Source organism: Rhinopithecus roxellana, chromosome 11 (genome assembly GCF_007565055.1).
Source record: "Rhinopithecus roxellana isolate Shanxi Qingling chromosome 11, ASM756505v1, whole genome shotgun sequence".
NCBI classification, from domain to species: Eukaryota; Metazoa; Chordata; class Mammalia; order Primates; family Cercopithecidae; genus Rhinopithecus; species Rhinopithecus roxellana.
The window spans coordinates 47,259,622-47,287,618 of record NC_044559.1 but is presented as its reverse complement, the minus strand read 5'-3'; the positions used below and the strand labels follow the sequence as shown (position 1 = coordinate 47,287,618).

The 27,997-nt window shown below is 45.7% G+C and overlaps 1 protein-coding gene across 3 annotated transcripts in view; it reads right to left on the bottom strand.

The window, feature by feature from the left end:
- DOCK1 (dedicator of cytokinesis 1) overlaps positions 1–27,997 on the bottom strand; it is a 548,347-nt gene that overhangs the window by 88,910 nt on the left and 431,440 nt on the right. For all 3 annotated transcript variants that reach the window (XM_030941069.1, XM_030941070.1, XM_030941071.1), the window contains exons 30-33: positions 25,746–25,824; positions 20,808–20,908; positions 9,963–10,021; positions 2,760–2,908 (exon numbers count right to left, since the gene is read on the bottom strand). In XM_030941069.1, the coding sequence (XP_030796929.1) occupies positions 2,760–2,908; positions 9,963–10,021; positions 20,808–20,908; positions 25,746–25,824 (388 nt within the window). The remainder of the gene's footprint in view (positions 1–2,759; positions 2,909–9,962; positions 10,022–20,807; positions 20,909–25,745; positions 25,825–27,997) is intronic.

The window sequence follows — 27,997 nt, the reverse complement described above, 5'->3', positions numbered from 1 at the left end:
CTCCAGTCTGGACAACAGAGTGAGTCTCCGACTCAAAAAAATAAAAACTGCCTAGTGGAGCAAAGTGTAAAAAACAAATAATGATATCCTAGCCAGGTGTTAGGCTCCTCTGCAACGGGTTTGGAAGCACAGTTGTGGGTGTGTGAAGGTCGAAGGAAACGGCTCCAGCAGTCAGACTCTGTTCATCTCCTGTGCGCTCCTCCCCAGCTTTGGGAGCAGCCCCAATGAAATGGCCACGCCCAGGTTTGTATGCAGCGTTGGGCCCCATGGGCCTGCAGACACTGGGGGCTCACCCTGCAGGCCGCCCCCTGCACTCCACAAACACCCAGACCAAGGGAGGTTTGAGCCCTGGAAGAACAGCAGCATCCACAGCTGCCTTTTACGGTGCCGGGCACCATGCTAGGGGGTGTACAGGTCTGCTTTTATTTCATGCTCACTACATGCCTTTCTGGTAGATTCTATTTCATGCCAAGGGTACAAGCTTGAATTGGAGACTTAAAAGATGCTGAGTGATTTGCTGAAGACCCAGATAATACCTGGCTAAGCCTGTGAATCTCAGTCTCCCTGCCCTCAGTATCTAAACTCAACTTCTACTCACAATGTGGAGACTGTTTTGGTTTCGTTTCTCTCTTTTCTGTTCTACGAAAGAGCAAATCATTCTTCGTGGATGCTGCCTTCGTGTGATATCATGAAGACGACCAATGAAAATCTATAAACTACTCAAAGCTCTCTTAAATGATAAACTGCAGAGGTGGGTAAGGATAATATACCCTTTAATATTAGATCCCACCAACATTAAACTATCTTGATTGATGAAGTTTTGATTTCCTTTCATTATAGGAATTTTTCTGCAAATTCCTCTAAAATCTATGTAAAATGCTTAGTATGTTGACTTGAATTGCTATAATAATTTTTAATTTTTATGTATTTATTTAGAGACAGGGTCTGGCTCTGTCACCTAGGCGGGAGTGCAGTGGCGTGATCACAGCTCACTGCAGCCTTGACTTCCCTGACCAAGGCATGCACCACCATGCCTGGCTAATTTTTGTATTTTTTGTAGACATGGAGTCTTGCCATGTTTCCCAGGCTGGTCTCGAACTCCTGAACTCAAGTGATCTGCCTGCCTTGGCCTCTCAAAGTGCTAGGATTATAGGCGTGAGCCACCACATCTGGTCCAGTATAATAATTTTTAAAAGGTATCTTTCAATTCAGAGGACTCCCTAGCACTTGGGCTTCTCCTAGGTCTCCTGCAAAGCATCATGGCCAAACTATTAGTACACTAAGGAGAAAGTCATACCATGTGCATGTCTGGGGATGTGCATGTGTATGTGTATGTGTGTGGGGATATACGTGTGTGTGTGTGTGGATATACATGTGTATGTGTGTGGGGGATATACGTGTGTGTGTGTGGATATACATGTGTATGTGTGTGGGGATGTGCATGTGTATGTGTGTGGGGGGATATACATGTGTATGTGTGTGTGTGACTATACATGTGTATGTGTGTGTGGGGATGTACATGTGTATGTGTACACGTGTGTGGATATACATGTGTATGTGTGTGTGAGGATGTGTATGCGTATGTGTGTGTGGATATACGTGTGTGTGTGGGGATGTACGTGTGTGTGTGTGGATATACATGTGTGAGCATGGGGATATACATGTGTATGTGTGTGGGGATGTGCATGTGTATGTGTATGCATGTGTGGATATACATGTGTATGTGTGTGTGGGGATGTGCATGTGTATGTGTATATGTGTGTGGATATACATTTGTGTGTGGGGATGTACATGTGTATGTGTGTGTGGGGATATACATGTGTATTTGTGTGTGAGGAATGTACATGTGTATGTGTACATGTGTGTGGATATACATGTATATGTGTGTGAAGATGTGTATGTGTATGTATGTGTGGATAAACGTGTGTGTGTGAGGATGTACATGTGTGTGTGTGGATATACGTGTGTGTGTGTGTGGGGATATACGTGTGTGTGGATATACATGTGTATGTGAGTGTGAGGATGTGCATGTGTATGTGTATGTGTGTGTGGATATATGTGTGGGGGGATGTACATGTGCATGTGTGTGTGGGGATACACATGTGTATGTGTGTGTGGGGATATGCCTGTGTATGTGTGGGTGTGGGTGCCAACCCAAGAATACATAAACACTATATACTTATTTTCTTGGGATCCAGAAGGAGATTTTGTTACTTCCTGAGCGTAAGTTATGCAGCAGAGTTTGTCCCTCATGCTGTTTGGCATAGTAGGTTTTGAGCACTTTATATACACTTTCTTAGAGGAATTTTCATCAGTTTCATTGCACAGGCAAAAGACTTTAAGTGTCTTAAGACACACACTTAAGAGAATAAAAGCAAAGACTTTAGCTTTCAAAATACCATAATTCTGCAATAAGCAGCCGGACTGAGAGAATGTAACACATAACCTTTGAGTAAACACTCTACAAGAGCACGTACCAAGAAGTGGGAGCAAGAGACTTTTATCCAGGGTTGAATGTGTAAGTAAATCCAGATTAAAAGAAGTAAGTAAGAGCTAAAAATTCAGAATAATCCTCCCGAAAGTTGAGTGTAAGGGATGATAAGCTTCTTCAATAAGGAAAATCACAGGCCTTTTCTGTAGGAAAATGTGTTTTCCACGTTGGCACCTTTAACTCTAGAATTGTCTACAAGTTTTTTTCAAGGTTTTCAGGTTTGTCTCCTTCATGTCCCCGGCCACTCGCTGCACATCTATGTCCTTACCATTTGGAAGCTTCGGGTCGAATGGAATTCACACTGCATCATATCAAAGAAGATGGGGATGGTGGCTTTGCGCAGCTCCGTCTCGGGAATTAACGTCATTTCTAATATTGGGCCCACCATTTCTGGAATGAACTTTATCTTGTGTTGACCTTGGAATAAAGAAATACAGTATTCAGAAATAAAGAAAAATAGAATTCTAAAATGGGCTTAAATGGATAAAACAACACAACACAGATCACTGTGACTTTGAGCAGCAGGATGGTGAAAATATGCATCAAATTCTCTCTGCAGATGATGATTTTGAACTTTCCCAGCCAGTAGTATAAGAAGTGGCCTGTATTCCACATTTTATAAGTGAAGCTATTCAAAGAGCTGCGCAATATAAGCCTGTAATCATGACTTCTCTGTCAGAGAAGATAAACACTGTTTTACAAGTAGCCGATTCTGTCACACGGATTCAGAACACACGCAGCTTGATTCCCAGTTCTGAGTAGAGCAGGGGCTGCGAGTGGGGAGTCTCAGCCTCTAACTCCGTGCACAGTGACAGGAACAGGAGCCGACAAATGAGAGAGAGCAGAGAGTCTCTTGGGTCCTTTTTATCTCCCACATCTTATGAAGATGAGTTTACCATTTGACACCTCTGTAAATAATGCAGAGTGATTTCTGCAACATTCCAAATGACTCCAATCAAAGTAAATCAAGGCGCCGGCATCTGAGGCTGAAACCCTAAAAACAGCAGTGATTCGACCTTCTCGAGCTATTGTTTGATAGGAAAATGCTTATTTAAAGAACGACTTTATTATATCTCATCTCACCTAGCTTGTCCCAGATATGATTTTTAAAGAACTGAGCAAAATGTTTCTCAAAAGTTTTCAAACGTGAATCATAATACGATCATATTAGCTAGCACTTACAATTTACACGACAAGCTCAGGAGAAAGCATCATCTCACTGAATTTTCACAGTAACCCTGTGAAATGGGCACCTTCTTAACCTGTTAAACAGATGAGGAAAGGGGGCTGTTCCCAAAGCTGTTCCGTGAGCTGTTCAGAGAAAGGGAGGAGCAGGATTTGAACCTGGGTCTGAGATTATGAAGGCTTAGCTGTGACTCTCATTTTATAAATTCCTTCCCTGTTTGCTTGTCTCAGCATCTTTGCATGGCACTCGGACCCTACCCGCCTCTCTGAAAGAGAAACTGTTTGAGCTGTCCACTCCCTTATTTGTCCTCTGTAATTGCAAAATGAACAGAGAGGTCAGTGATCTGTCATTTTCTGTCATTTTATCCACCACTGCTGAGATATTACAATTCTAAAATAAGCCCCCAGAAAGTAGAGACTGGCTTCTCACAAGCACTCAATTTACGTTTTTAATTTCAATGGTTTTTGTTGGAAATCTTGGTATCGTACTTTCCCGGGCCTCTATCTCTGACTTAGAAAGATGCTAGCCCAGGATCACCATCGGGAAATCTGGTGACCGGGCCGAGCAGCCGGCGGTTGGGCCTGATGTGGCCAGCCCCTTCCTCCTGCTAGCTGTGGGTTGGCTGCCATTGTCCCCACCCCAGCTGGGGACCCCATATCCTGTGGGTGCATGGCTGCTGTACCTCTGAGGATCAGGGTGAGCTCCTAAAGAGCTTGAAGTGAACCAGGCAAGTTCAGAGAGATGGCAGCGGGGGGAAACCACAGCAACTGCCAAGCTTCTTTCTCCGCCTGGACACTGCACCTCCGGAATGAAGCTCCTGGAAGACTCCTTTCTAAACATGGGGCTGCGAACCTTAGTTAAGGCGACATAATGAAACTCAGAGGCAGGTCCTATCAAAAAGGTGGTCTTTTAAAAGCCGACCCTCTTGTCTTTCAGAAATCTTGATTTTGTTTTCATTTCACCCCACTGCAACTAAACCATTTCATTTCCAAAATATAACAGAAGAATGCCCAAGAAATTAAATGTTTGAATAAAATATTTGTGATATTTTGTTAACACCAACAATGTATCCCAAATTAATCAATCTTATTAATATTTTTACACCATCAGGAAACAAATTCTTTAGTTTTCTTTGCAATTCAGCAAATACACATTTCTGTAAAGAGAATCATTAAACAAATGTGGCTACTATAACTATACTTAAGAAAATATGTAATCCTCATAATTAGACTGAATGACTTCTTATTGGATGGACATACACACAAAATGTAATTAACATCTTATTTTTAACTTTTATGACATAATTAATAATTTGACGAAGACTATCATTGTGTGATTCTCATCACTTTCCCAAATGCTTAATGTTTCTGAAAGGCCTGTAACTGCTGCAAAGCATTCTCTTGAAAATGCTATTATATTCCATCTCTCAGGTGACACTTTCCGTGTATTATGCCTAAAAAATGTCAGAGCCAATGTTTCAGAAAACAGATGATGGTGACAGCAAGTTGTTCATCAACCACAATTTCAGTGTCATAAAGTTCTGTCTGTCACCAACAGGTTTTATTGTTCCAAGCTGGGAAAAACATAGAAAGCAGTAACAAGTGGTTGTAGAAGCAGGGATTGGAAAAAGCAGCAAACCAAAACAACAGTAGCTTAACCTCTGATTATTACCCTCCTTATTAGTACAGAAGACACACTGGCCTGGAGCTGGTACCGAGTTCTGTGCATAGTGACAACCCTGGGGACGGACTCTTCGCAAACCAATGGTCCCCAAGGCGAGCAGGAGTGGGGAGGGAATGTTCTCTGGTAGCCACCGTTTTTTTTTTTTTGGATATTTGTATCATGGATTTTCCCTGGAGCACATCTTGCTCAAATTTAACAATGAACTCAGGTTTGGAACCAATGAGGACCAAGGTGACTCCGCAGTGTAGACTTAAAAGAAAAACAGGGCACGCTTTTGAGACAAAGGAAGGTGATGAGGAGAATATTTTACCTCCAGTCCTTGCCAGTCTCATAGCCCACCTAGAGTCTATTCTAGTTACAGAACATGGAGCTGTTTCCCCTGGGAACAACATCTTGTTTTCTCACGAAGCCAGGGCCTCCCCAGTCAGAAGCCTCCCTGTAGGTGTTTAAATTATCTCTTTGCAATCACTGGTGTTAAAAAATCTGGGACATTAAACATAGACTTATCCCAGAAAAATCTCTGTATACACAGAGCAAAAAGTTCCACCACCCAGCCAAACCCGTTAGGCCACACTGTATACAGGTTTTAATGAAAAGCACACAATTTGCTCAGTCACCAAAAAACACCCATGAAGGGAATCCCTGCATGAAAAATATCCCAAACCCAACACGGCGGATAAAGATCTTGCTCCAAGCACATTCGTTCTGGCTGGCTCGGGTCTAGTGCTCGCTCCAGTGTGCTGGATGTAATAAACAAAATGTAAATCGAGGCGGCACAGGCAAGGAGATCAGGTGCTCCGGCGGGCTGCTGCACAGAGTACGCTTTGATAAATAACTCAGGAGCTGGGTAAATAAACACATTTTCCGCCCTTTTTTCTTTTGAGAGAGAGCCTGCTTTTGATTTCTCCTTTCAGACTCAAAATATGACAGGTTTGGGAGGGAAAGAAACACATCACTCTGTCCCACGGGGCAGCGCCATGTTTGCCCTTGCATTAAATTGAGCAAAACAGACCCCAGATCCTTGCTCTGAGGCTGGGCATGGAGGAAGCAACACCTGAGATGCTCCTCTCTATGGGCCATGCACACTATTGGAAAGACTCAAGGAGGAGACTCGTGGAGCATTCAGCTGAAGGTCTACTCAAGTGACAGTTTATTAATTGCAAGCTGATAAATAGATCTGATTTCCATTTCCATTTGCTTGGCAGAGTCAGTGCTATCATCCTGCCAATATGTTCCCAAACCTGCACCCATTTACAAAAAAAGTAAAAAAAAAAAAAACAAAAACAAACAAAAAAAACTACGTGCAAAGTAGGCTGTGTACATCCTGGGAAACTGAGATGTGCTGTCATAAATTTGGAGCGTGGCAGCCTTGGCAAAGACACTCAGGCACGTGGGATTATGGCAGGAAGGAGCTGGGCTCCTGAGGCCACCCTGTGGGGCTATCCTTAGCTATCCTGAGGGGCTGCTTGGGGAATATATCCTGTGGGCTGCAGGTGCTTTTACGATCATCTCCCTCACTTTGAAAAATAACTTATTTTACCAGCAAGGAACCCAACTCTGGTGGTTGACTGTTATTTCCTGTTGTTTCCAAGTCCGTGACCCTAATTGGCCGGTCATGGTTTACTTTCGACCTCTTGGCTGCTTCTCAGGCCAGAGTCAATGTTCCTGGCTAAAAAGCTGCAAAACACACATCTCATGCGTTGATCACCATATTCAAATCAGCCACTGACAGGAGGGAAGGGGGAAATTTGCTCTCTTCACTGCAACCTTTTCCAAATCAAAAGTCTCCTGTCGCTTGACTTGGCCTATCTGGAGCATGACAGATAACGTCAAGAGAACCAAGGGCTTTGTGTCAGACCCAAGTGTATCCTCAGAAGGCCGGGCCTGCCCAAGCACTTGGAGGGGGCACGCGGAGAAACTCACCATTTCTGGGCCCGCCTTTCCTTCCTTGTTACCGTGGCACGTGGCACAAATTGAAATGGAGCCACTTTCAATGGTGATCAATCTCAGGGACTATAGAGGTGACATTAAACATTCTTGAAAACAAAACAACCCCAAACCGGAAAACTAGAAAGGCAGGAGCACCCATCAGTCAGGGTGATCTCTGGCCAGCTGTGGCTTGAGCTGAGTTTTAGAGGCTCCCTCGGTGCTAGGCAATGGCCTTGGCACATGGAGAGCAGTGGAGGATCCTGCGGGTGCTCAGGGGCCAGGGTGAGTCGAATGGTGGCTGCAGCTGTGTACGGGGAGAAGGAAGCATTTCAGTATGTAAATGCCCATCAGACCCTCTGCTAGGGTGGTGTCTCTAGTTATCAAAAATGATGTGAAATGTTATTGAGCCAGTTCAGAATGAGAACCTTCATTTGAAAGTATATGTGCAAGCGTCCTCTTGGGGAAAATAGACAACTCACCATCTATACTTAGAGTTGAAGTATAGAAGAAAACAGACTCGCTCTTTTAGGAGGGGCTGGGGTAAAAGATGGCCTCAGAGAGAGCCTGTGTCCAGAGGAGAGGTCTGGGGTCTGCCCTGAGAGCCCGACTGTGGCAGGTGGAGCTCATATCACCTCCTTCATGAACACTGGTGCCTATAAAAGTCCCGGACTCCCTGAATTCCAAGAGAGAACAGCCCCCCTCCATGCCATTGCTGTGAAAGCCCTCCACCCTCTCCTGCCTCCCTCTCTCCTGGGACCACACTGGGTCCCCGCCTGGCGTGGGGCCTACCATCTGGCCTGCCAGAGCAAATGACACATGCATCTGTCAGAGCACAATTTTAACAAAGAACACAGAGAGATCAATTAGAATGAATCACGGATGGTCCTCCTCCCTGTTCTAAACGCCTTAGCACTTTATTACTGAGATCATCGTATATATATGTCATAGAACTATTGAGTTTTGGGATTGGAAGGCTCTTGAAAAATTCAGTCCAACCACTTTATCTAACAGCCCAGAAAGACTGAGCCATGTGAATTAGGCCTCACAGGGAGGCAGGAGTAGGAGAGGATGAAGACTTCAAGGTGGGACTTATCATCTCTCTTGACTCTGAGCCCAGAGCCCCTACCTTCCTCCCTGGGATGGCAGGAAGGCCAAGGACAGGATGATGCCTGGTAAATATCATGTTGCAGAGATCAGCAGGCCCTTTGACAGCTGAGACCCCATACTCAGATTCTGGACATAGGAGCTACTGCAGCAAAGTCATGTGCAGAGACCTAGCACAGAGCTTCCTTGAGGGGTCCTCCACTGACTCCAGGACTGACACCCAGAAAGGATGCAATGGTGTAGGTTCTCTTTGTACTGGCAGGGCACAGGCAGAGAGGGCCACTCTGACCTGCTCTCCATCCTCACCTGGGAGCATCTGCTGTGGCTTTCCATTCCTGAGAACCTAATTGGGCCTCATATCAAACCAAAGAATGGCAAGGAAGATGCAAAAGCAAAGGAAGATGCAAAAGCAAACAGCGAGCTAGCAGTGAAGTGTGGCTCGCTGGGTTCTGCGTTTTTCTTGCCATGCTCTCCAGCCGCCGCAGGGACTCACAGCTGCTCGGGAACTAAGCAGGCTGGGGCGCAGCTAAGTTGTCCCAACCCTGGTGCAACAAGTGAAACCCTAATGCAACGAGGCTAACAGAGTGATGCGGACAGACCCCTGCCTCCTTCTAGTAGGAAAAGATTCTCTGAGGTAGAGGGGAGAGTGGAGGGTTTCTCACAACAAGCCAATGCAGGCTTCTCATGTCCATTTGAAGGAAGGAAGTAGAGGCCTGGAGATCCTGGGGCAGAAAAGCAACTGATGCTTTGCTCAGGACCAAGGCAAGGCCACCAGCACCCCATGGCCTAGGACACCTCGGCACAAAGCAAGCCCAGGGCTGAGGGCAGGAGCCAGAGGGAGCTTCATCTCAAGGAGGAGTGAGGCCGGCTTCCTAGAGGGTACTGTAAAGATGCTGGGAAGATACCAAGTTATTGTCAGTCACTAATTTCTTGAAGGGGCTTATCTACAAGAATTACATGTTACATTGGTTGAAATTTTAATAGTGAATTTATTCTTACTGTTCAGGATAAAAGTAGTTGGAAAAACTTAATTACTTAATTTATAAATAAAATCGTATTAATTTCATATATACACACAGACCCTTCACTGCTTTGAGTGTAGGAGCATGTTAGGCTGCCACCACCTGGTGGCAGCGTACCTAAATACAGGCTCTGCTTTTGAGGAGGTGAATTAACCCTTTAGAAGGCAGAGTCTATAAAACTGAATATGGTAGGTGATGGCAAATGTCAAAGCAGGATGAGCTTCCTGTTTAACACAGAAGGAACTGAGGTGACTGGGGGAGGAAGGCAATGCCAGGGAGGGAGGAGCTCCAAGCCATGTGTCCACCTGACACAAAAGAGTGCTCTGCGGATTTTTCTTTTTGCCACACCTATGAGATTTTCTTTCCTTGCCTTTGGTCTTCTATCTCTTAAATCCTGAAAACAGTTACTACAAAGAGTAGCAACTGCTGTCCAAGGAACAGAAGCCATTAAGATCTTAAGACATCCCAACACTGATGAACAGGGCCAGTGTCATGACGCACCAGGGATGCAAGATATTCACCATGCTCCCACATCCAGGCTACTCACCAAGGTTGTACCACATGTCTCTGATTTCAAAGCCAATCTGTCTCCTCATATCTCCGTACCTGGAAATCAGGGAAAAGAAAAACACTGAATCACTGCAGACAGCATCTGAAAATCGGAATGGAATTAGTTTTAAGTGCAATTAAAGCCTCTAGCACTGAGACAAATAAAGAGTGTCAAAGCTTCAATTTCTCTTGCCACCAAAAGGAATCAAAGGAGGAGGAGGGATCTATCTGGGGGAATCTCACTTTCTCATCACCGAGGAGTACATGACATCTTCCCTCCTGTGGGAACGTGGGGGAAGTTGTGGAGAGTCATGAAAGCATTTCCCTTTCTTCAGTCTCTTGGCTCCTGGGTCCAAGGGGGAGCTTGGTTCCATGCATGTTGTTAGCGTCTAGGCACTGCAGACGCCACATAATATCCTACTGCACACAACAGGTTGCTTTCCAAAGTTAAAATTAAATCCAGAGTCAGGGCAGACCTCTTCCAAAGTTCTTGCATTCCTCTACGTCATTTTAAATGTAAGGAAGGGCTTAACACCAAAAGATGCCAACAAATCTTCCACTGTTTTTGTTTATCAGGGAAAATAAATGCTAATTTTCCTCCCGAAGGGTGCACAGAGGAGGTGTGTGTTTCATGAGTAAACAGAATTTGATGTTCCAGAAGATAAACCTTTATTAGTTTGTGAGCAATTTAACTTTTTCTTTTATTGCCTAAGGAAAAAGCTGATTATATTAAAAATAATAATTTGCAAAATTATCATACAGGATTACAGTTGCAGCTGTGTCATCGAGCTTGCTCTGCTCATCCTCGTGTCAGGAGATGTGAGAAGGAAAGCACTGATTATAGACGAACGCGCTGTGGCTCTTGAGACGAAGATCCTGGCCGGTAAATCAACAACCTCGGCCTGCTACCACCTTATTAGAGAAGTCTCTGAGCCCTAAGCACCTGTCTGTCACTCACGGCATGAGCAGGCTACAGCCAGAGTGATCATCTCAACCACAGAAGATCAATCTCGCCTGGCAGCTCTGCTGCGATGCGTGGGAGGCCACGCGCCTTGGCCCACAGTGCCGGTGGAGAAAAGGAACTGGAGCCTACGCCACTCGCTACCAGGACACGCTAGCTCTAAGCACAGCCCTAAACCAGGTGAGCACTGATGCAGGCAGACTCGGTTAAGGGGGGTGGATCTCAGATGGGGAGACGGCCCAGCACTGAGGCCACAGTAGGAGAGGCCCATCCATGGTTGGCGAAAGCACGCAGGCAGCAAAGCTACTGGATCTGGGTGGGTGGGAGAGAGGAAAGCACCTACATAACTCACGCCCCCAATTGCCCAGGAAACACATGACCTGAACACTGCTTGGAGGCTTGTAGTGCTGGCTCCCCATTCCCATTTTGCTCCTGCACTAAGACAAAGGGATCCCAGCGGCTGCTGTGGCCAGGGCTGGACAAGGATGCAGCTGGCTGTGGGGTGACCTGGCAGGCTGGCATCCTTGAGGTTGGTGAGGTTCTCGCTGTGCAGGTGGGTGAGTCACTTTCCAGCCAAGCAGGTATTGGGCAAGCCCAGGAACGTGGCATCAGAAAGAGGTGGCCCTCCTGAACACAAACAGCCCCTGCCCCCGTGTTCCCCAGCAGAGGTGAAATGTTCACAGTGGGATCGGCCTGGCATGTATTGACCCACTCAAGCTCTGCACATGCTTCTCCATCCCAGTGACACGGAGTTCTCATTCTGGGATGATTCCCTCAAAATAGGAAGGCCCAGGCCAGGTGCAGTGGCTCACGCCTGTAATCCCAGCACTTTGGGAGGCCGAGGCAGGTGGATCACCTGAGGTCAGGAGTTCAAGACCAGCCTGGCCAACATGGTGAAACCCTGGCTCTACTAAAAATACAAAAATTAGCCAGGCGTGGTGGCACGTGTCTGTAATCCCAGCTACTTGGGAGTCTGACGCAGAAGAATTGCTTGAACCTGGGAGGTGGAGGTTGTAGCGAGCTGAGATTGTACCACTGCACTCCAGCCTGGGTGACAGAGCAAGATTCTGTCTCAAGAAAAAAAAAAAGGCCCAATGCTAGGCTGAACTTCATCAGTGTCTGTGCCTTGCTGGACCCCGGCTCAGTTATTTCTCTCAGGTCCCAGAATGGTTAGAATGATAATGATTCCAGGGCAATCCTAAAGTTCAGACATCCTAAAGTACAGGAGACTCAGCTGCAGTGGATTCTCCACTTGTGGTTTGGGAAATTCAGGAGTGACTTGCTGTATTTCCAGAGCTGGCACCACAATCTGGATCTGGAAGGCCAGGCGCATCCGCTCCTCCCCATCCTCTTTGCCCCTCCCCACCCCTCCCCGCTGCTCCCCACCCCTCCCCGCTGCTCCCCACCCCTCCCTGCTGCTCCCCACCCCTCCCTGCCTCCCTGCACAATGCCTCTCCATTGGGTGGTGAAGGAGGTTGAGGGGTGAGGGAGTTCCATTCTCAGGTAGACTTTACTGTCCTGTAGGTGGAAGATGACAGTCGCTGGCAGTATTTGAGAACTGGGGGATTAGCAAGGACAGGAGAGCACATCCCTCAGGAGAGTCGGGCCTGTGGCATCAAGGTGCTAAAGATGTGGTTTTAATTGTCAAACAGGACACGGGTGCTCTAGCCTGGAGCAGAGGCAGTGAGGGAGAGTGGGGAGTTGTGAGGGAAAGGGCCGGCTGGATGTCCCTGGCAGTGAGAGGGATCTTTTCCTTGGTTTTAATAAGAAGGCAGCTTTGATGAATCTATACATGCCCCAGAGTAATCCCCAAAAAAAGTCACAGCTGTCACCAGACCTCAAGAGGGCTTCCCAAGCCATTTCTTCGTTCTTCCCACAGAGGAGGAAAACAGGATAATTGAGAGTGTAGGGCTAATAAAGCTTATTGCCTGGAAGCAGAACCCCGGGCTGGTGGCAGCCCTGGGGACCATAACTAAGTTCCTCTCTAGCAATAAACAGCTGAGGGGACTGCACCAGTTGTACAGGAGAGAAGCAAAAGGACATGGCCATCCTCACCGGGAAGGAGAGTAGAGAATCCAAGTCTTCAGACTCCCACACCCACAGCACGCAGCCCCGGTACCAGGGACTTTCCATGCCTCCACAGCACGACACAGCGTCACATCTTTCAAAGTGCTTTCCTTTCACCTGATTTTGGAATCAGACTATGAGCTGAGCAAGCCGACACCTCTGTGCCCATTTTCTCAATAAGAGAGCTGAGATTCACAGTGGGGAACACACACGCCTGACTCCACCGAGCCAGGACGGCCTGGGGCTTCTCACCTGCGCCCACCCACGGCATGACTGAGCAGGAGAACTTATGCTTAGGAGGCACGCTTCCTACCACCCAGGGAGATCTGGGATCCCACATCCAGGTTGTAACTTGGACATAAAATTGTGTGAATTTGGTCCCTGTGGTCTAACCTTAGCACCTGGTTTCTTGCATCTTCACTCCAAGAAACATACCCCTGAGCGACAGCCCAGGCTTGGGGGTAAGGCCAGCCTGAGCCTGCATCTAAGCACACCGGGCAATTTACTCGACCACTCTGACCTCCGTCTCCTCATCTGTAGTGCTGGGAGAATGGTGTATGATGCTCACTCCTAGGTTTTTGTGAACAACAAGAGAGTGATGATGTCCCTGTCTTATCTGGCAGGCACTGGAGCCACGCTAGGTCCTTCCTTTAAAATCTCAGGCTGGGCATAATATTCCCCTCATGGTTGCAATGGTCATTTAGATCGATTCACTTAGTGAACATTTACTGAGCACTTGGGCCAGACACAAAGCTAATGTAGAAATATGAATATTCATGTCGGAATATTAATATTACTATAATATGGAGAACAGATAAGACCCACAAACCACAGTGGGCTATGAGCATGGTAAGAGAGACGAACATTAACAAAATAGTCACACAAGATAAACATGTATAGATACATAGACAGAGGAATTGTTTTTGCGAAGGCCAGGATCACGGCTTTGTAGGGAAAACATGGGGACTGTGAGAAAACGTAACAGTGGGCTCAGCTTGGCTCTGGCAGGAGTTCTCTAGGACAGTAATATTTGCTCTGAGATTTGAAGAAGGAGAGATGAAATCTGGACGAAGAGCATAGGGAAGAGCGTTCCGGGCAGAAGGACCAGCAGGCGCCAAGGCCCCGTGGCAGGTAGGGAGTAGGTGAGTGCCTGGTGGGTGGGGCTGCAGAACACAGAGCTGGCTCCTTCTGCGGAAGAGACCGGGGGTGAGGGGGATGCACTGTGAGCAGAGGCTGCAGGAGGCAGGTGTTTTTAAAGCGCCCCCCCCCCGCCACTTTTTTTTAAGTTTCATAAACTTTTCTGACATAGAAAATACATTTATTAACCAGCACATATATTAATATACGTGTGTGTGTATAAAGTTTTATGAAACGATGCTTAACCTTACTGCCTGCAATGAATGCTGGTATTTTTTCCTAGATTCTATTTCACTGAAAAAAGAAAAAAAAAGTCTATTGGTCATGACTAGTGTGGGTTGGACTGTGTCCCCTTTAAAGCTATGTTGAAGTCCTAAACGCTGGTATCCATGACTGTGACCTTATTCGGAAATAGTCTTTGCAGATGTACTCAAGGTAAGATGAAGTCATGCTGGAGTAGGGTGGTCTCTAGATCCAGTGACCTGTGTCCTTATAAGGAGAGGGAGATTGAGAGACACAGATACATAGGAAGACAAGGAAGGAGGCCACAGGAAGATGGGGCAGGGATTGGAGTGACACAGCCACAAGCCAAAGAACGCCGAAGACTGGGGCAGCCACTGGAAGCCAGGAGGGAGGCAGGGAACTTCCAGAAGGAACCAGTCCTGCCCACACCTTGATTTTGGACTTCTGGCCTCCGTAACTGTGAGACAATAAATTCAAGTCACCCGGTTTGTGTTCACTGTTACGGCAGATCAGCCTAGGAAACAGATGTGATGGCCCTTTAAGTGAATATTCTGACCCAATCAAAGGTTGAGACCTGCAGCTTGAAAAATGCTTTCCTAAGGAAAGAGCACAGAATGTGAAGGCCTAAGACCAAGGTGTGAGGAGCCCCCTGCCACTCGATGCTGGGGTTCAGGGGTAGGAATCTGACAAGAGAGAGCAGACACCAAAAAGCTTGGTGAAAAACTCAGGAGAGTTCTGAGAGCGAAGAAAAGCGTGTTCTGAGATGGAGGGAAAGAAGAAACCTGTTGAAGATGGAGGAGAATTATCTAGGAGGCTGAACACCCTTCCACCTGCTTGGGGGCAGCCAGGACCTGGCTGAGGTTCTAGGGGAATGCAGTGCCCAGAGCCAGCATCAGAGTGGCTGGGAGGTGGGGAAAGGAGACAAGGAGAGGGCTGAGACGGACCTAAAGGAAGCTGGAGGGAGCTGATGGCTGGGGTGAGGCATTTTTAACTTCATGGGAAAGACTGGTGGGTTCTTAGAGGTGAGAGGGGGTGGGACCTCAAACGGGAATCAATGAATGGGAGTAAACTTTGCCAGACACAGGTCTGATGTGACAATGCCTACCTGCCTGAGGCAGGACACACCACCACAGGTGCATGCGGGACACAGTGAGCTTTTCTGACTTGAAGTTGGCACAGGTCAGCACTTATTAAGTCTAACTCCCTGAGTCTCCTTCTAATAAGTGAATTTAATTTTGAATAATTTCAGTCTCTTGAAAAAAATTAGCACAGACACAAATTAAATTAATCATATCTCCTGTTACAATCAGGAATATACAGTTGCAGCTTCTGATTAGGTCACACTGCAAAATGGGGCTTGCATAGCATGTTTATTTCCTGTTAGTTTCCTTAAAGGTAGTATCTAGAGTTTGACTTAATCTCCTGGAGGTGCAGAGCCCAGTGTTTGGTCAGAAGGGGATATTTTGGTCCCATTGTGAAACCTCTCCTCTTAGAACACTGCAGACTTGTATAGTTACAAAAAAACAAAAACAAAAACAAAACCTCCCCAAAACTGAAAGCAGCCTAGGGACCAGGTGGGGAGGAGGTCTTTGTGGATGGCCTCTCTGCACTGAGCTGAACTTTGCCATTAAACTTTAACCTCTTGTGCTGAAACTTTAAGTGAGCACTTTATGCTTAGATATGCAGGAGGCCCAATTCATGAACCCTTTCCCTCTTCTGGTCCTGAACATAGACGCTCCTTTGCAGTCCTTCAACATACTGCCCCACACCAGGGTGCACGTGTCTTACATACCAAAATTGTCAAGCCGGCTGCTAATCAAAAGTCATCCCTTTTACATTTTGGTCATATTTCCTGAGCCCCAATAAGGTAAAAAAGTCTAGGGGGCTGGGTTGGGAGGAAGAGCTGCTGGTCAGGTTTAGAATTCTGTTAACATCTCTGTCCTTCCTTGGGTGTCACTAGCACCAAGGATGTCTGAAGGTCGAGCCAGTTAAAATTTCATATTATGGACTTGATTCCTAGGGGTTATTTATTTTGTGGTACACTGGCGAATATCACACTCAATTTGGGTCTGCCATAATCAGTTCTCTGCGTGGTATGACCCATTCTTTTATTTACTCCCATGCACGTTGGGGAATGTCTTTAGAATGAAAATTCTAATTATCTCCCCAACCTCATTCATTAGGAGGCTGGAGCAGACAGGTCTCCTGATGCTGGAATTTCTATTGTTTTGAGCCACAAAGCTGTGGACCAAACAGAGGTGAGGAGCTGCAGGGCTTGGCAAGGGGGAAGGGAAGGGTAGGCTGAGGGGTTGGGGATGCTCCCTCGGATGCCTTAGGTTGGACTCACAAGCCCTAGAGTGAGAGACAGGCCCCAGATGGAGGCAGTGCTGAGCCTACTAAGTGGGTGTGTCATGGCTCCACCTTTAGACCACACGGCTTTCCCCCTAGAAACAGACAGCTGCATGCATCTTGCTCCATGGGGCTCCAAGTCAGCGCTCACTATTTGCTCAGAGCATGAGGTTGACTCCCAGACCACGAGCCCCCACGCCCTGCCCCAAGCTCCAAGCCGCCCCGGTCCTGCTGCTCCCTTACCCTTCGCCAACCCAGATCATGTCTCTGCTTATATGTAGATGGTGCCATGCCCTTTGGCATTCGATGTTCCCTGGCAAACCTCTCAGCTGCCTTCACCACCCAGCCGGGAAGCTCAAGCTGCCAGGAGGCCTATGTCTCCCACGGCTGATTCCCACAGGCCATCTCCGGGCTGCCAAGGCCCTCTGTCGCCACTCCATGTGTGCCCCACTCCATTCATTATTTTTGCTTCTCCATTTACCCCACTAGACCATGACCTTCTTCGTTATGAGGTCTGTGTCTTTGTCCCCAGCACCAGGACCATGGCCCGACTGAGCACAGAGCGGGCACTGAATCCCTTTTAACCAGACAATTTTAAATCACATTTCTAGGCACTGTATGTGCCCGAGAAAATTTAAGCACTGGGGTGGGACATCTTCACATATTTCTTACGCAGGTTTTGCTAGTTAGAAATAAAATTTGCAAACGGACTATGAAGGGCTGAAGGCTTATCAAGTGTCATGAAGACTACAACAAATAAGGCTGGCCCTCCACACGTGTGTGCCGTGCGGCCTCAAGGTCAAGGCAGCCTTATCTCAGGCTCCGGGGCTTTGTCCTGGATCTCCTGTCACCTCCACAAGGGGAGTTCTGGAGAGGCCCCTCAGACAGCACAAAGCCCCGAGGCTATCCTGCCAGGGTCTTGCAAAGACAACTTCTGAACTGCCTGGGGACTTTTCCTGGGGAAACTCCAGAGTCTCCTGTTGCTACCATTGTGACAAAGAGAATACGAAAGCCCTGAGGAGAGACCCTGGGTGACTCCTGAGGGGGCGATACCAGCTGGCTGTGTTTAATTTTCTGTGGGTTTGAAGCTTCTGAATCCACGCCACTATGTGGGAAGCAAACGTTTTCTCTAGCAACCAAAGCATTTCGAGGTTAATGTTCTTTTTCTTTTCTCTTCTTTTTTTTTTTTTTCTGAGACAGAGGGTCTCACTTTGTCAGCCAGGCTGGAGTGCAGTGGTGTGATCATGGCTCATTGCAACCCCGACCCCCTGGGCTCAAGAGATCCTCCCACTTCAGCCTCCGGAGTAGCTGGCACCACATGTGCGTGCCACCACGCCTGGCGAATTTTTGTATTTTTTTGTGGAGAAGGGTGTTGTCATGTTGTCCGGGCTGGTCTCAAACTCCTGGACTCAAGCTATCCTCCCATCTTGGCCTTCCCAAGTGCTGGGATTACAGGTATGAGCCACTGCACCGGTGTTAATGCTTGTCTTGATGTTGCCTTAGGCTCTTAACACTCACACCAACAGGAGGAAGGGCCCAGCACAGAGCTGCCCTGCTAGGGCTTGCGGGATGCTCAGCCCCAAATTGTTTTATTCTAGAATCCACTAAGAAGATGCCAGTTCTTTTGAGGCAGATTTCCAGTTTAAATTCACCTCTCTTCTCCCGCAGGCATCTCCAAGGCTAGGAGCTGCAGCGTGCTTGGCAAAGAGTGGGCTCTGAAGACAGCTGGGGCTGGGCTTGGGGTCCCAGCTTCACCCCACAGTGGGCCCTGGGCATGTGGGCAGGCGGCTCCACCTGCTGTGGCCGAGCTGTCCTTTCGCTGGATGGGACAACAAGGGGCGTGTGCTGAAGGAGGTGTGTCTGCACCTAGTGGATTCACAGTGCATTGAAGTGCATTGTGCTTCATTTGCTTAGTGTGCACTGGTCATTACCTTCTGCACTACAATTCCCAGCACGAAGACAAATCAACAACAACAGCAACAACCACAAAGCGCCATCCCTCCCTTCCCCTGGGCCCTGAGGGAGCGTGCATTCCACAAAGCAGGAGCCCGCGCCTCTGCTGAGCCAGTCTCCAGAAGATGCAGCCTGGAGAAGTCTGTCTCTTGATGCTAGAAGCCAGGATGAGCGGCAGCCACCTGTGCAGGCCCCGAGGTGGGGGGCTGCAGCTGCTGCGTGCCGCTCTGGTAGTCAAAGGCGAGCACCCACTCTGCCTACACCATTCTCAGTGCTTGGCTCTGCAAGTGCATTTCTTGTTTCTGAACAATGATCACTGTTTGCATGGATGGCTGTCAGACAGGAATCACCCAGCTGAGGAAGCCTGGAGGAAAGATGGCCAGGTGAAAGGTGATCTTTTGTTAGATAGGTGCAGACCAAAAGCTCGAAGGTTCTAAAAGCAGCCCAGGTGAAAATCGTGGGCCCTGAACTGCCTAGATTAGAATGCGGCTTTGCCACATTCTAGGTGTAGGACTGGCCAAGTGGCTCAGTCACTGTGTGTGACCTTCTTCATCTAGAAACTAGGGCAGATACGAGGGCCTAAGGAATAGTTTTGCTTTTTAATGATTATAGATGAAAAATGCACATGAAATGCTTAGAAAGTCACTGACATAAAGTGCAGGCTGAGTAAATGATTTGCTGAAATACACTCATGCTTTGCTAATGACAGGGATATGTTCTGAGAAACATGTCGCTGGGTGATTTTATCATTGTGTGAACATTGTAGAGTGAACTTAAACCGAACTACAGCCTACTACACACCTCGGCCATATGGTATAGCCTACTGTTACTAGGCTACAAACCTGTACGACATGTTTGTAAGGTACCATGTGACTATAATAAATACCACAGGCAAATGTAACACAATGGTGAGTATTTGTGTATCTAAACAAAGAAAAGTTACAGTAAAAACACAGCATGTAGTCTGTGGTTATGTAGTGCGTGACTATAATTCTTTCTTTTCTTTTTTTTTGAAAGGGGGTCTTGCCGTGTTGCCCAGACTGGAGTGCATAGCAATTCACAGGTATGACGATGGTGCACTGCAGCCTTGACCTCCTGGGCTCAAGTGATCTTCCTGCCTCAGCCTCCCAAGTAGCTGGTATTATCATTACTGGCTGAGCACCAGAGCCCAGCTCATGACTATAATTCTTACTCTCCAGAGATAATGTGCTTTGGATTTGCCCTGAAAGTGAGATACAGACTCACAGGATATGAGAAACAGCAGCTGCCGCCTTCTGACAGTCTTTCTGGAATCTCTAACCTCAGTGAGCAGCATGGAGTTGGCCAAGCCTTAGAACGGTCGAGATATCGCAGAGGTATTTATAAAATGACAAACAGTGACTGATGACTCGGCAACACCAAAGCAATTTCAGAACTCTTCGCAAAAGGACTTATGAAAGGAACACCGACAGCAGTGAGAAATTAGTGAAACTAAGGCAGAAAGAGAGGAGCAAGACCCTCCGGGTGCCCAAACATGGGAAGGAAACCCATGCAACAGTTGTGTTTCTTGAGACTGAACCATGAGCAGTGCATGATGCAAACTGGGGTTACAGAGCGGAAGGAGCCGGCAAGGATCTCAGCCATCATGGAGCTTCGGAGATGTCCATTTACAATGATACAAGGTGCCACTTGAGTCCATTGAAAGCTCCTGCCCAGAAGAGGACAGGGGTTTTCTGCTGCCAAGAAGGAACCACCAATAACTCCCAATGAGTTGTTCAACAATCCCAACAGAGCCAAGAGCTTTCATCAGAAGCTCCTTTTGAATTGAAGAATTAAGCACTAAAGTGAACCATATGTGAAATGACATCAGAATAGTGCACAGCAAAAGGAATTATCTCCGGAAACTGAAATTCTGCATTACTCTAATAGTCTTGAATTACACTGACTTGGAACCTTCCAAGATGAGTCCTGCAATTTTAGATCTTAATTCATGGGTTAGAAAAGGCAAAACCTGATTCATGATTTAAAACCACCCTTTCATTACACCGTGATTACATCTCAATTTGTACCAAGTTGGCTTAGAAACGACATGAAAATTATGCTATTAGAGCTGGAGGCTCCTGCCTGCAGTTTCAGAGCCGGACGAGAACTTACTTGTTAAGGATTTTGGCTCTTTTGGCACTTGAAAAATTCTCCAGTTGCAGGGACTCTTGAGTAAGGAAAGCAACAGCCAGGTGAAAGTAGTTGTTCCACAGCTGAAAACCAAAAAGGAGGAGATGCTAAGTTGTTGAACAGCTTGACACAGGATCTCACAATGCTCTCAGACATTTATCATTTCCTCAGCACACACTTCTGAAAAGTTAAAAAAAAACCCACACTCACTCTAGACATGTTGCTAACCAGCCCCCCACGGTGTGGTTCAGGCCTGAGTGTGTGGGCTCGGAGGCCACAGTGCACATATTCAAATCCTGGCTCTGCCATTTACTCGGACAACTACTCTAACCTCTTTCTGCCTCAGTTTCCTCATGGATGAAATGGGAATTTCAAGAGTATCTATCTTATAGGAGTGCTCAGAAGATCAAAGAAGTAAATATATGCACAGAATTTAAGGCGGTATGGTACAAAGCATGTGTAAGCACTTCATCAGTGTTCGTTTGTTCGTTTATTTATTTATTTATTTATTTATTTATTTATTTTGAGATGGAGTCTCCCTCTGTTGCCCAGGCTGAAATGCAGTGGCATGATCTCGGCTCACTGCAACCTCTGTCTCCTGGGTTCAAGCAATTCTCCTGCCTCAGCCTCCTGAGTAGCTGGGATTACAGGTGTGCACCACCATGCCTGGATAATTTTTGTATTTTTAGTAGAGATGGGGTTTCACCACGTTGGCCAGGCTGGTCTCGAACTCCTGACCTCAAGTGATCCACCTCCCTCAGCCTCTCAAAGTGCTGGGATTACAAGTGTTAGCCACCAGGCCGGGCCAATGTTAGCTTTGATTAATGTAATTATGAAGCTCTTCAGTTAAGAATAGTACAGATTTCCAAAACTTAGGACTCTACTAAACCCCCAAATCACACATACACTAGACAAGGAAAACAAATGTAAAAAGATCAAACATTTCGTGTTTCAATAAACCCATATTTCAAGAGTTTAGGGACTACATATGTGTGGTTTAAAAGACAATGGCCTTTAGAAGAAAGTTGTGGGTCTCAGTTTTCTCATTTACAAACCAGGGATAATATTTATTATATCAAAGGAGATAGCTGCAAAGAGTTCTATAAAAATAAAGTGTGAACATTATATTGACCCTATTTTTATTGACCTGAGAAGTAAGTGGAAATTTAAGAGCATTTGTAGGATTTGAGAAAAGTCTGTTGGGTTTGCATTTATCCAACACTTCCCGCGAATGGCACACTTTCTATAGTCATACACCAGCTCATTTGATTACCACAGAATAACCAAGTAGGTGCGGTCATCTCCATTGCAGAGCTGAGATTTAGAGACCAGCCCAAAGCTACAGGAAACACATGAAGCAGAATGGGGATCTGAGCCCGGGACCCCCAATCTCAGAGCCCACAATGGGGCTCTCTTTTTTTAGCCCCCTTTATAAAGAAAGGGGAGCACCAGTCAATAAAATGCAAGTAATTCCTTTTGTTTTTGGGACTCCCACCGATTTCAGCCTTGCCACAGCACCGGCAGGAATCACTGGCTGCAGCCACCAGTATTCTGAGAATCATGGTCAGGGGCTCAGCCAGAATAGGACCCATGCCTGCAAGGACACAGAACAGATCTTAATTCCTACCTGTTCCCTTTAACAACAACAACAGCAACAGTAACAACAACAACAACAACAACAACAACAAAACACGAATGCTTCTTTTTACATGACAGCTTCACCAACTCCTAATTCGTTCTTTTCCTATATAGGACCAGGACTGCCTTTGAGGCAGAGCACTCATGGCAGTGGTGGTGGTGTTTAAATTAAGATCTGTTCTGGGTACGTGCAGACACGGGTCCTGTTCTAGATGGGCCTCTGACTGTGACTGTCAGAATGCAGCTGACAGCAGGCAGCAATTCCTGCTAAACCCTCCTCAAACAATAAATACGTGTGTCACACCTGCCAAGGGGCAAAACTCGATGTGGGCCCTGAAGCACATGGCTTGCAAGGTGTTTGGGCTCACAGTGAGAGTCCAAGGGGCCATCCTCATGAAACAGGAAGAAAGCCAGGGAGAACCAGCATGCCGAGAAACAGGCTCCCCCACCAGAGCAGCCACAACCACAACACACAGGAATCTACCCAGCAAGCCACGCGTGAGACCTGACCTAGAAAAAACTAGAAAAATGGCACGACAAATACCTAAATAGGGGAAAAAAATACTGCAAAGTATTCCCTCAAATACTATAAACTTCCCCCAAATGTATTTATCAATTCAATGGGATTCCAGCTAAAATCCAAGTGGTATGTTTTTAAAAGAGAAACTCAGCCATCTGATTTTAAACTCTGAATGGAACAGGACATGCACAAAAACAGCCAAGATAATTCTGCAGTAGAAAACAAGTGGAAGATGGGTCGCGGTGGCTCACGCCTGTAGTCCCAGCACTTTGGCGGGCGGATCACGAGGTCAGGAGATCGAGACCATCCTGGCTAGCATGGTGAAACCCTGTCTCTACTAAAAAATACAAAAAATTAGCCAGGCGTGGTGGGGGGCGCCTGTAGTCCCAGCTACTCAGGAGGCTGAGGCAGGAGAATGGCGTGAACCCGGGAGGCAGAGCTTGCAGTGAACCGAGATCGCACCACTGCACTCCAGCCTAGGAGACAGAGCAAGACTTCGTCTCAAAAAAACAAACAAACAAACAAAAAAACGAGTGGAAAAGTAGTGACTCTGCTAGCTGGGCACAAAGGTAAAAGGATTAAGCCTCTATGATATTAATACAAAAAATGGAATTTATACACACACACATTTATAATTATATTATAATTTCAAATCATTGGAGAAAGGGTCATCTATTCATGACATGATGTAGTAAGTTACATCCTTACCCCTATACTAACTACAGAAATCCCAAATGGATTAAAACCTGAAAGGTAAAACAAACACAAAACCACAGAATCACCAAGGTATTAGCAGGTTCTAACTAATACAAAATAGTAACATTTAGAAGTATATAATATTAAGGCAAGGAGAGATTTGCCAAGTAAAACATAAAACCAGACAGCTGTAAAAGAAATATGGATTTTCTACAGATTTCACTGTAGAAAAATGAAATATTTCTATACAATAAGCCTAAAACCATGCCTGGCCTATATCAAGAATTCCAACTTATAAAAAAGGAAGATAGTCAAATACAAACATGAGCAGAAGAAATGATCAGAGAGTTCACAGCAGAAACCCACATGGCTGCTAAGTATTCTTAGCCTAAATAATCATCAGAAAAATGCCAATAAAAACATAAATCAATCATTTTAAAGAAATCATTGTTGAAGAAGATTCTAGATAGAAAGTGGCTGCTCTCAAACAAGGTTGGTGGGATGGCAAATTGCTAAAATCATGTCAGGAAGGAAACTGCTCATTTTCCATCAAACTTAAAATGTTGTATCATTTGGCCTAGAGATCAATCTATTCCACAGCAATGCGTGCACTAAGAGGCACATGTATCGCGGCCTTCACGGTAGCACAGCTTGTGATTGTAAAGAGCTGGAAACGGCCTCTAGGTTATCAGTGCAGAAATGGCTGAATAAATGTTGGTACATTCACATCGTGACTAAATGTTGGTACATTCACATTGTGAATAAATGTTGGTACATTCACATCGTGGAATATGACAGAGCTGAAAAACACAGCGTATGATCCAGTTCATGTTAAAGGCCAAAAGAGAACACACACAGGCCCATATAAATGCTGAAAGCGTGACAAAGAATTCAGAACAATGAGTTAAAAGTTACTCCTGCAGAGGAGCAGTGAGAGGCAGCAAAGGGGTAGGAAGGAATGTTACCTATTTTACCTGCTAAACTGATATTCAGCACATATACATTGTGTCAGGAGAAAGTATGTTATTATGACATATGAAAACAAGCATTCGGCAGAGAAAATGTTAAAAAAAAATTACAAACAAGTAACATGTTTAGATATATGGCACCCGATATATTATTATCTAATTATGTCCTATAATGCCAATACAATAAAAATTTAAAATTAAAAAATTTAAAAATAAGGGCAATGCAAATGGAAAAGCAGGTGGCTATATAATTTTTGCTACTGGGTAACTTATTTTGGGGTTGGATCACCGAATGGGTAAACAAAAATTCTTCGGGTTCCTTTTGAGAGAGTGAACCATGTTGCCCAGGAAATAAACATGCCATTTGTATCTGCATGCCTTTCAAAAATTTGTAAACTATACTAAAATAACAACTAAGTAATAATAATGGCTGATAAAATCATTATGAGCAGAAACACATCAAGAGTACAATGGAAGTGAGAGCCACACATTTTGGATGCACAGTAAGAAATCAGGCCAGGCAAAAATCAATCCCCACAGCATGCACGCACACACACACACAAACACACACAGTCCCTCTCTCACACTGCATGCGCCAAAGGAGCATTTCCGATGGACCATGGGGTCTCGGGGGCAGGGTCTCTGGCCTGGTAAAAACCACTGCTAGTAGCACAAGGCCAAGAGAGGATATGGGGGGAACACAGAGTTATAAAAGCAAGCTGAGCTCGAGGTGCAGACCCACGTCTCCTCCTCTGCTGATCCTCCCTCCACAGTAAGATGAGCTGAGACAATTTTGGCAGCTACACACACTGGGACTCGGTGGCCTCCCTGCTTGGAGAGTTCCTCCTTGTCACTCTGATTCAATAGCTTCTCTCTGAAACAACTCTATCTCCTTCCTTGCTAAATTAAGCAAATACTCCAAAGGCATAATTTTCACTCCTCAGGTTCCAACAGTACATACTATAAATTCCATTTCCGCATCTTGGATGGGAGACCAATTAAGTTCAAGGATTAGAAATACTGTAGGATATTGGCTCAGACCAGCAATTTGTTCCAACATGATTTCTCCACAAAGCTCGTGTCTACCTCTTCTCTTACCTGTAGCTCAAAGTTGGCTTGATCCAGAAATTTTTTGTTCAGCATATCTGCATACTGATTAATTGCTCGCAGGAAGACTCTGAAAGATCAAGAGAAAATTACATAATTATACACTTATGCTCTGGCACTTCGGTAGGTTTGGCATTTCAATTAGATACAATCCCAGACTGTCTGGAATGTGAACTCTCCAAGTCTTGCACAAAGCTGTGAGGTTTTGCCAATGAAAAGACCACAGAATTATATGCAGATGTTCTCCAAATTAATCAAGGAAATTAGCACATGCAGGATGAAAGAAATAGACCAAAATAACAGCTTCTGAAAGTAACATTTGAAAAGTATCACTTAAAAAAAATCTAATTTAAAAAAAGAAAAAAAAAGGTGCAAATTAAATCTTTTTCTCAAGTTGCCATGTCTTAATGTTCTATGATTCCATTGATCTTTGCTTAGCTGGCTTTTTCAAGTTACCCATTTGAAAGCACTCTTCGCAAGGGACTATCAGGCTTGGAAGAGGTTGCTGCAATATCTCTAGGCTTGGAAGCATCGCTTACGACTTCAGTATCACTGGCCTACTTTCCACATGCTAATTTTGACCACTATTTTACTACAGAAAAAGTTAAAAGCTTTAATAGACATGAAAGTGATTTGACAAGAATTTCATCAGGAATTTTAATTTCTTGATTCATTGATAATGTATAATTTTAACACTATAATACCATGACTTTACATACTTTTTATAATAAAATATACAATTTGGACGATCACACATGACTCTAGAATATTGTCTCTCACATTCTTGTTCATTCAATAGATTTGTTTTATAAACCTTGAAAGTGTTGACAATACTAAAGCTTCGTCCACTACTTTTTAAATGGCCCTTATCCCTTTGCACAAAGGCAGGATGTAAGAGGAATTAGCATTAGGTCACAGATAATAAACTTAATTCCACTTTCTCTATTTAGAAGCAGGGAACAGCCAGAGTAGAAGGGAAATGCAGGTTACTTACTAGTAACTGCTGTCCTCTGACAGCGTTATCTCTTCAGCTAAGTGCTCCTGGAGAAGCTCCCCATGCCCTGGCCATGCCACAGCTGCTAAAAGGCAGTGAGTCAGGGAGGAGGGAAGAAGAAATTCACCACCTGGGGTTTTAAGGAGGTCTCCATCACCACCTTCCACCACCACCTCCCGCCTATCACCCGCGGTCACTGCAGATTCTCTCACACTCACACCACCTGCCGCTCTGAGAAAGGGATTCGCAGACGTTATTTCATCAAGAAACCTATCAGCTGGATCTGGGACCAAAACAGCTATGATAAAGGGCCCGTCATGGAGTTTGCTCTTTTGGTCACTAAAGAAACTGCAGGCGGAGTTATTTGACTTCTTCCCTGGGGACATTAAAATATAACCAGAAAGGAGGAATGAGTGTTTTTAAGTGACTATTAATGGAGGGATGCAGGCATTGTTGCCTTCTCCATTAACCAAGAGCACGGCTTGGGCAGCAGCATTCCTCAGCTGCAGGGTATGCCCGGTTAAATTTGAAAAATAGCTCTTATTGCTGAATTCTGTAATTGACTGGAAAAAAGAAAAGCTGAATACAGAACATTTAGGGCATCCTGACAAATTAATAAAGGATCCAGGACAAAAGTTGCAAAATTCAGGACATGCTTTGTCTATAGTAGATGTCTGGCAACTCCAATCAGCCACCAGTCTTGGGCTGGGGTCTGTCCTGTCACCTTCAGCCTCTGGAAGTACAGGGTATGAGCTAGAGAGATGGTCTAAGTAACCCACCTGACCTTGGTAACTGTGTTGAGAGAGCCTCTGGGGATGTACACGCAGCAACCCCAGGGATCACGGAAGAGCCCCCAAGTGTCAGTGGAATACAACACCTTCTTGTCATTACAGGGTGGGCTGTGCCATGATGCATAAGGACATGGGGCTTCTGACCACTCACACAGACTTTTTTCACTTAATTTTTTCCTTCAGCTTTAGAACGCTGCTATTCGCAGAGTACCCCAGGGTCCTCACGGGCTTTAAGAAGACACTCTTTCCAGCCCTCTATGACAATAATGACAAGTTTACTAAAACACACATTATTATTATAGGGTAATTATTTTGCCTCAAGATAGCACCCAAACAGTTGCAATATGCTGCTTCTAATTAAGCTCTGGGACAATTGCAGCTAGTTAAATAAAGACAGTTCTCAAAATGACTTTTAAAAAAAATGCGTCGGCTGGACACGGTAGCTTATGCCTGTAATC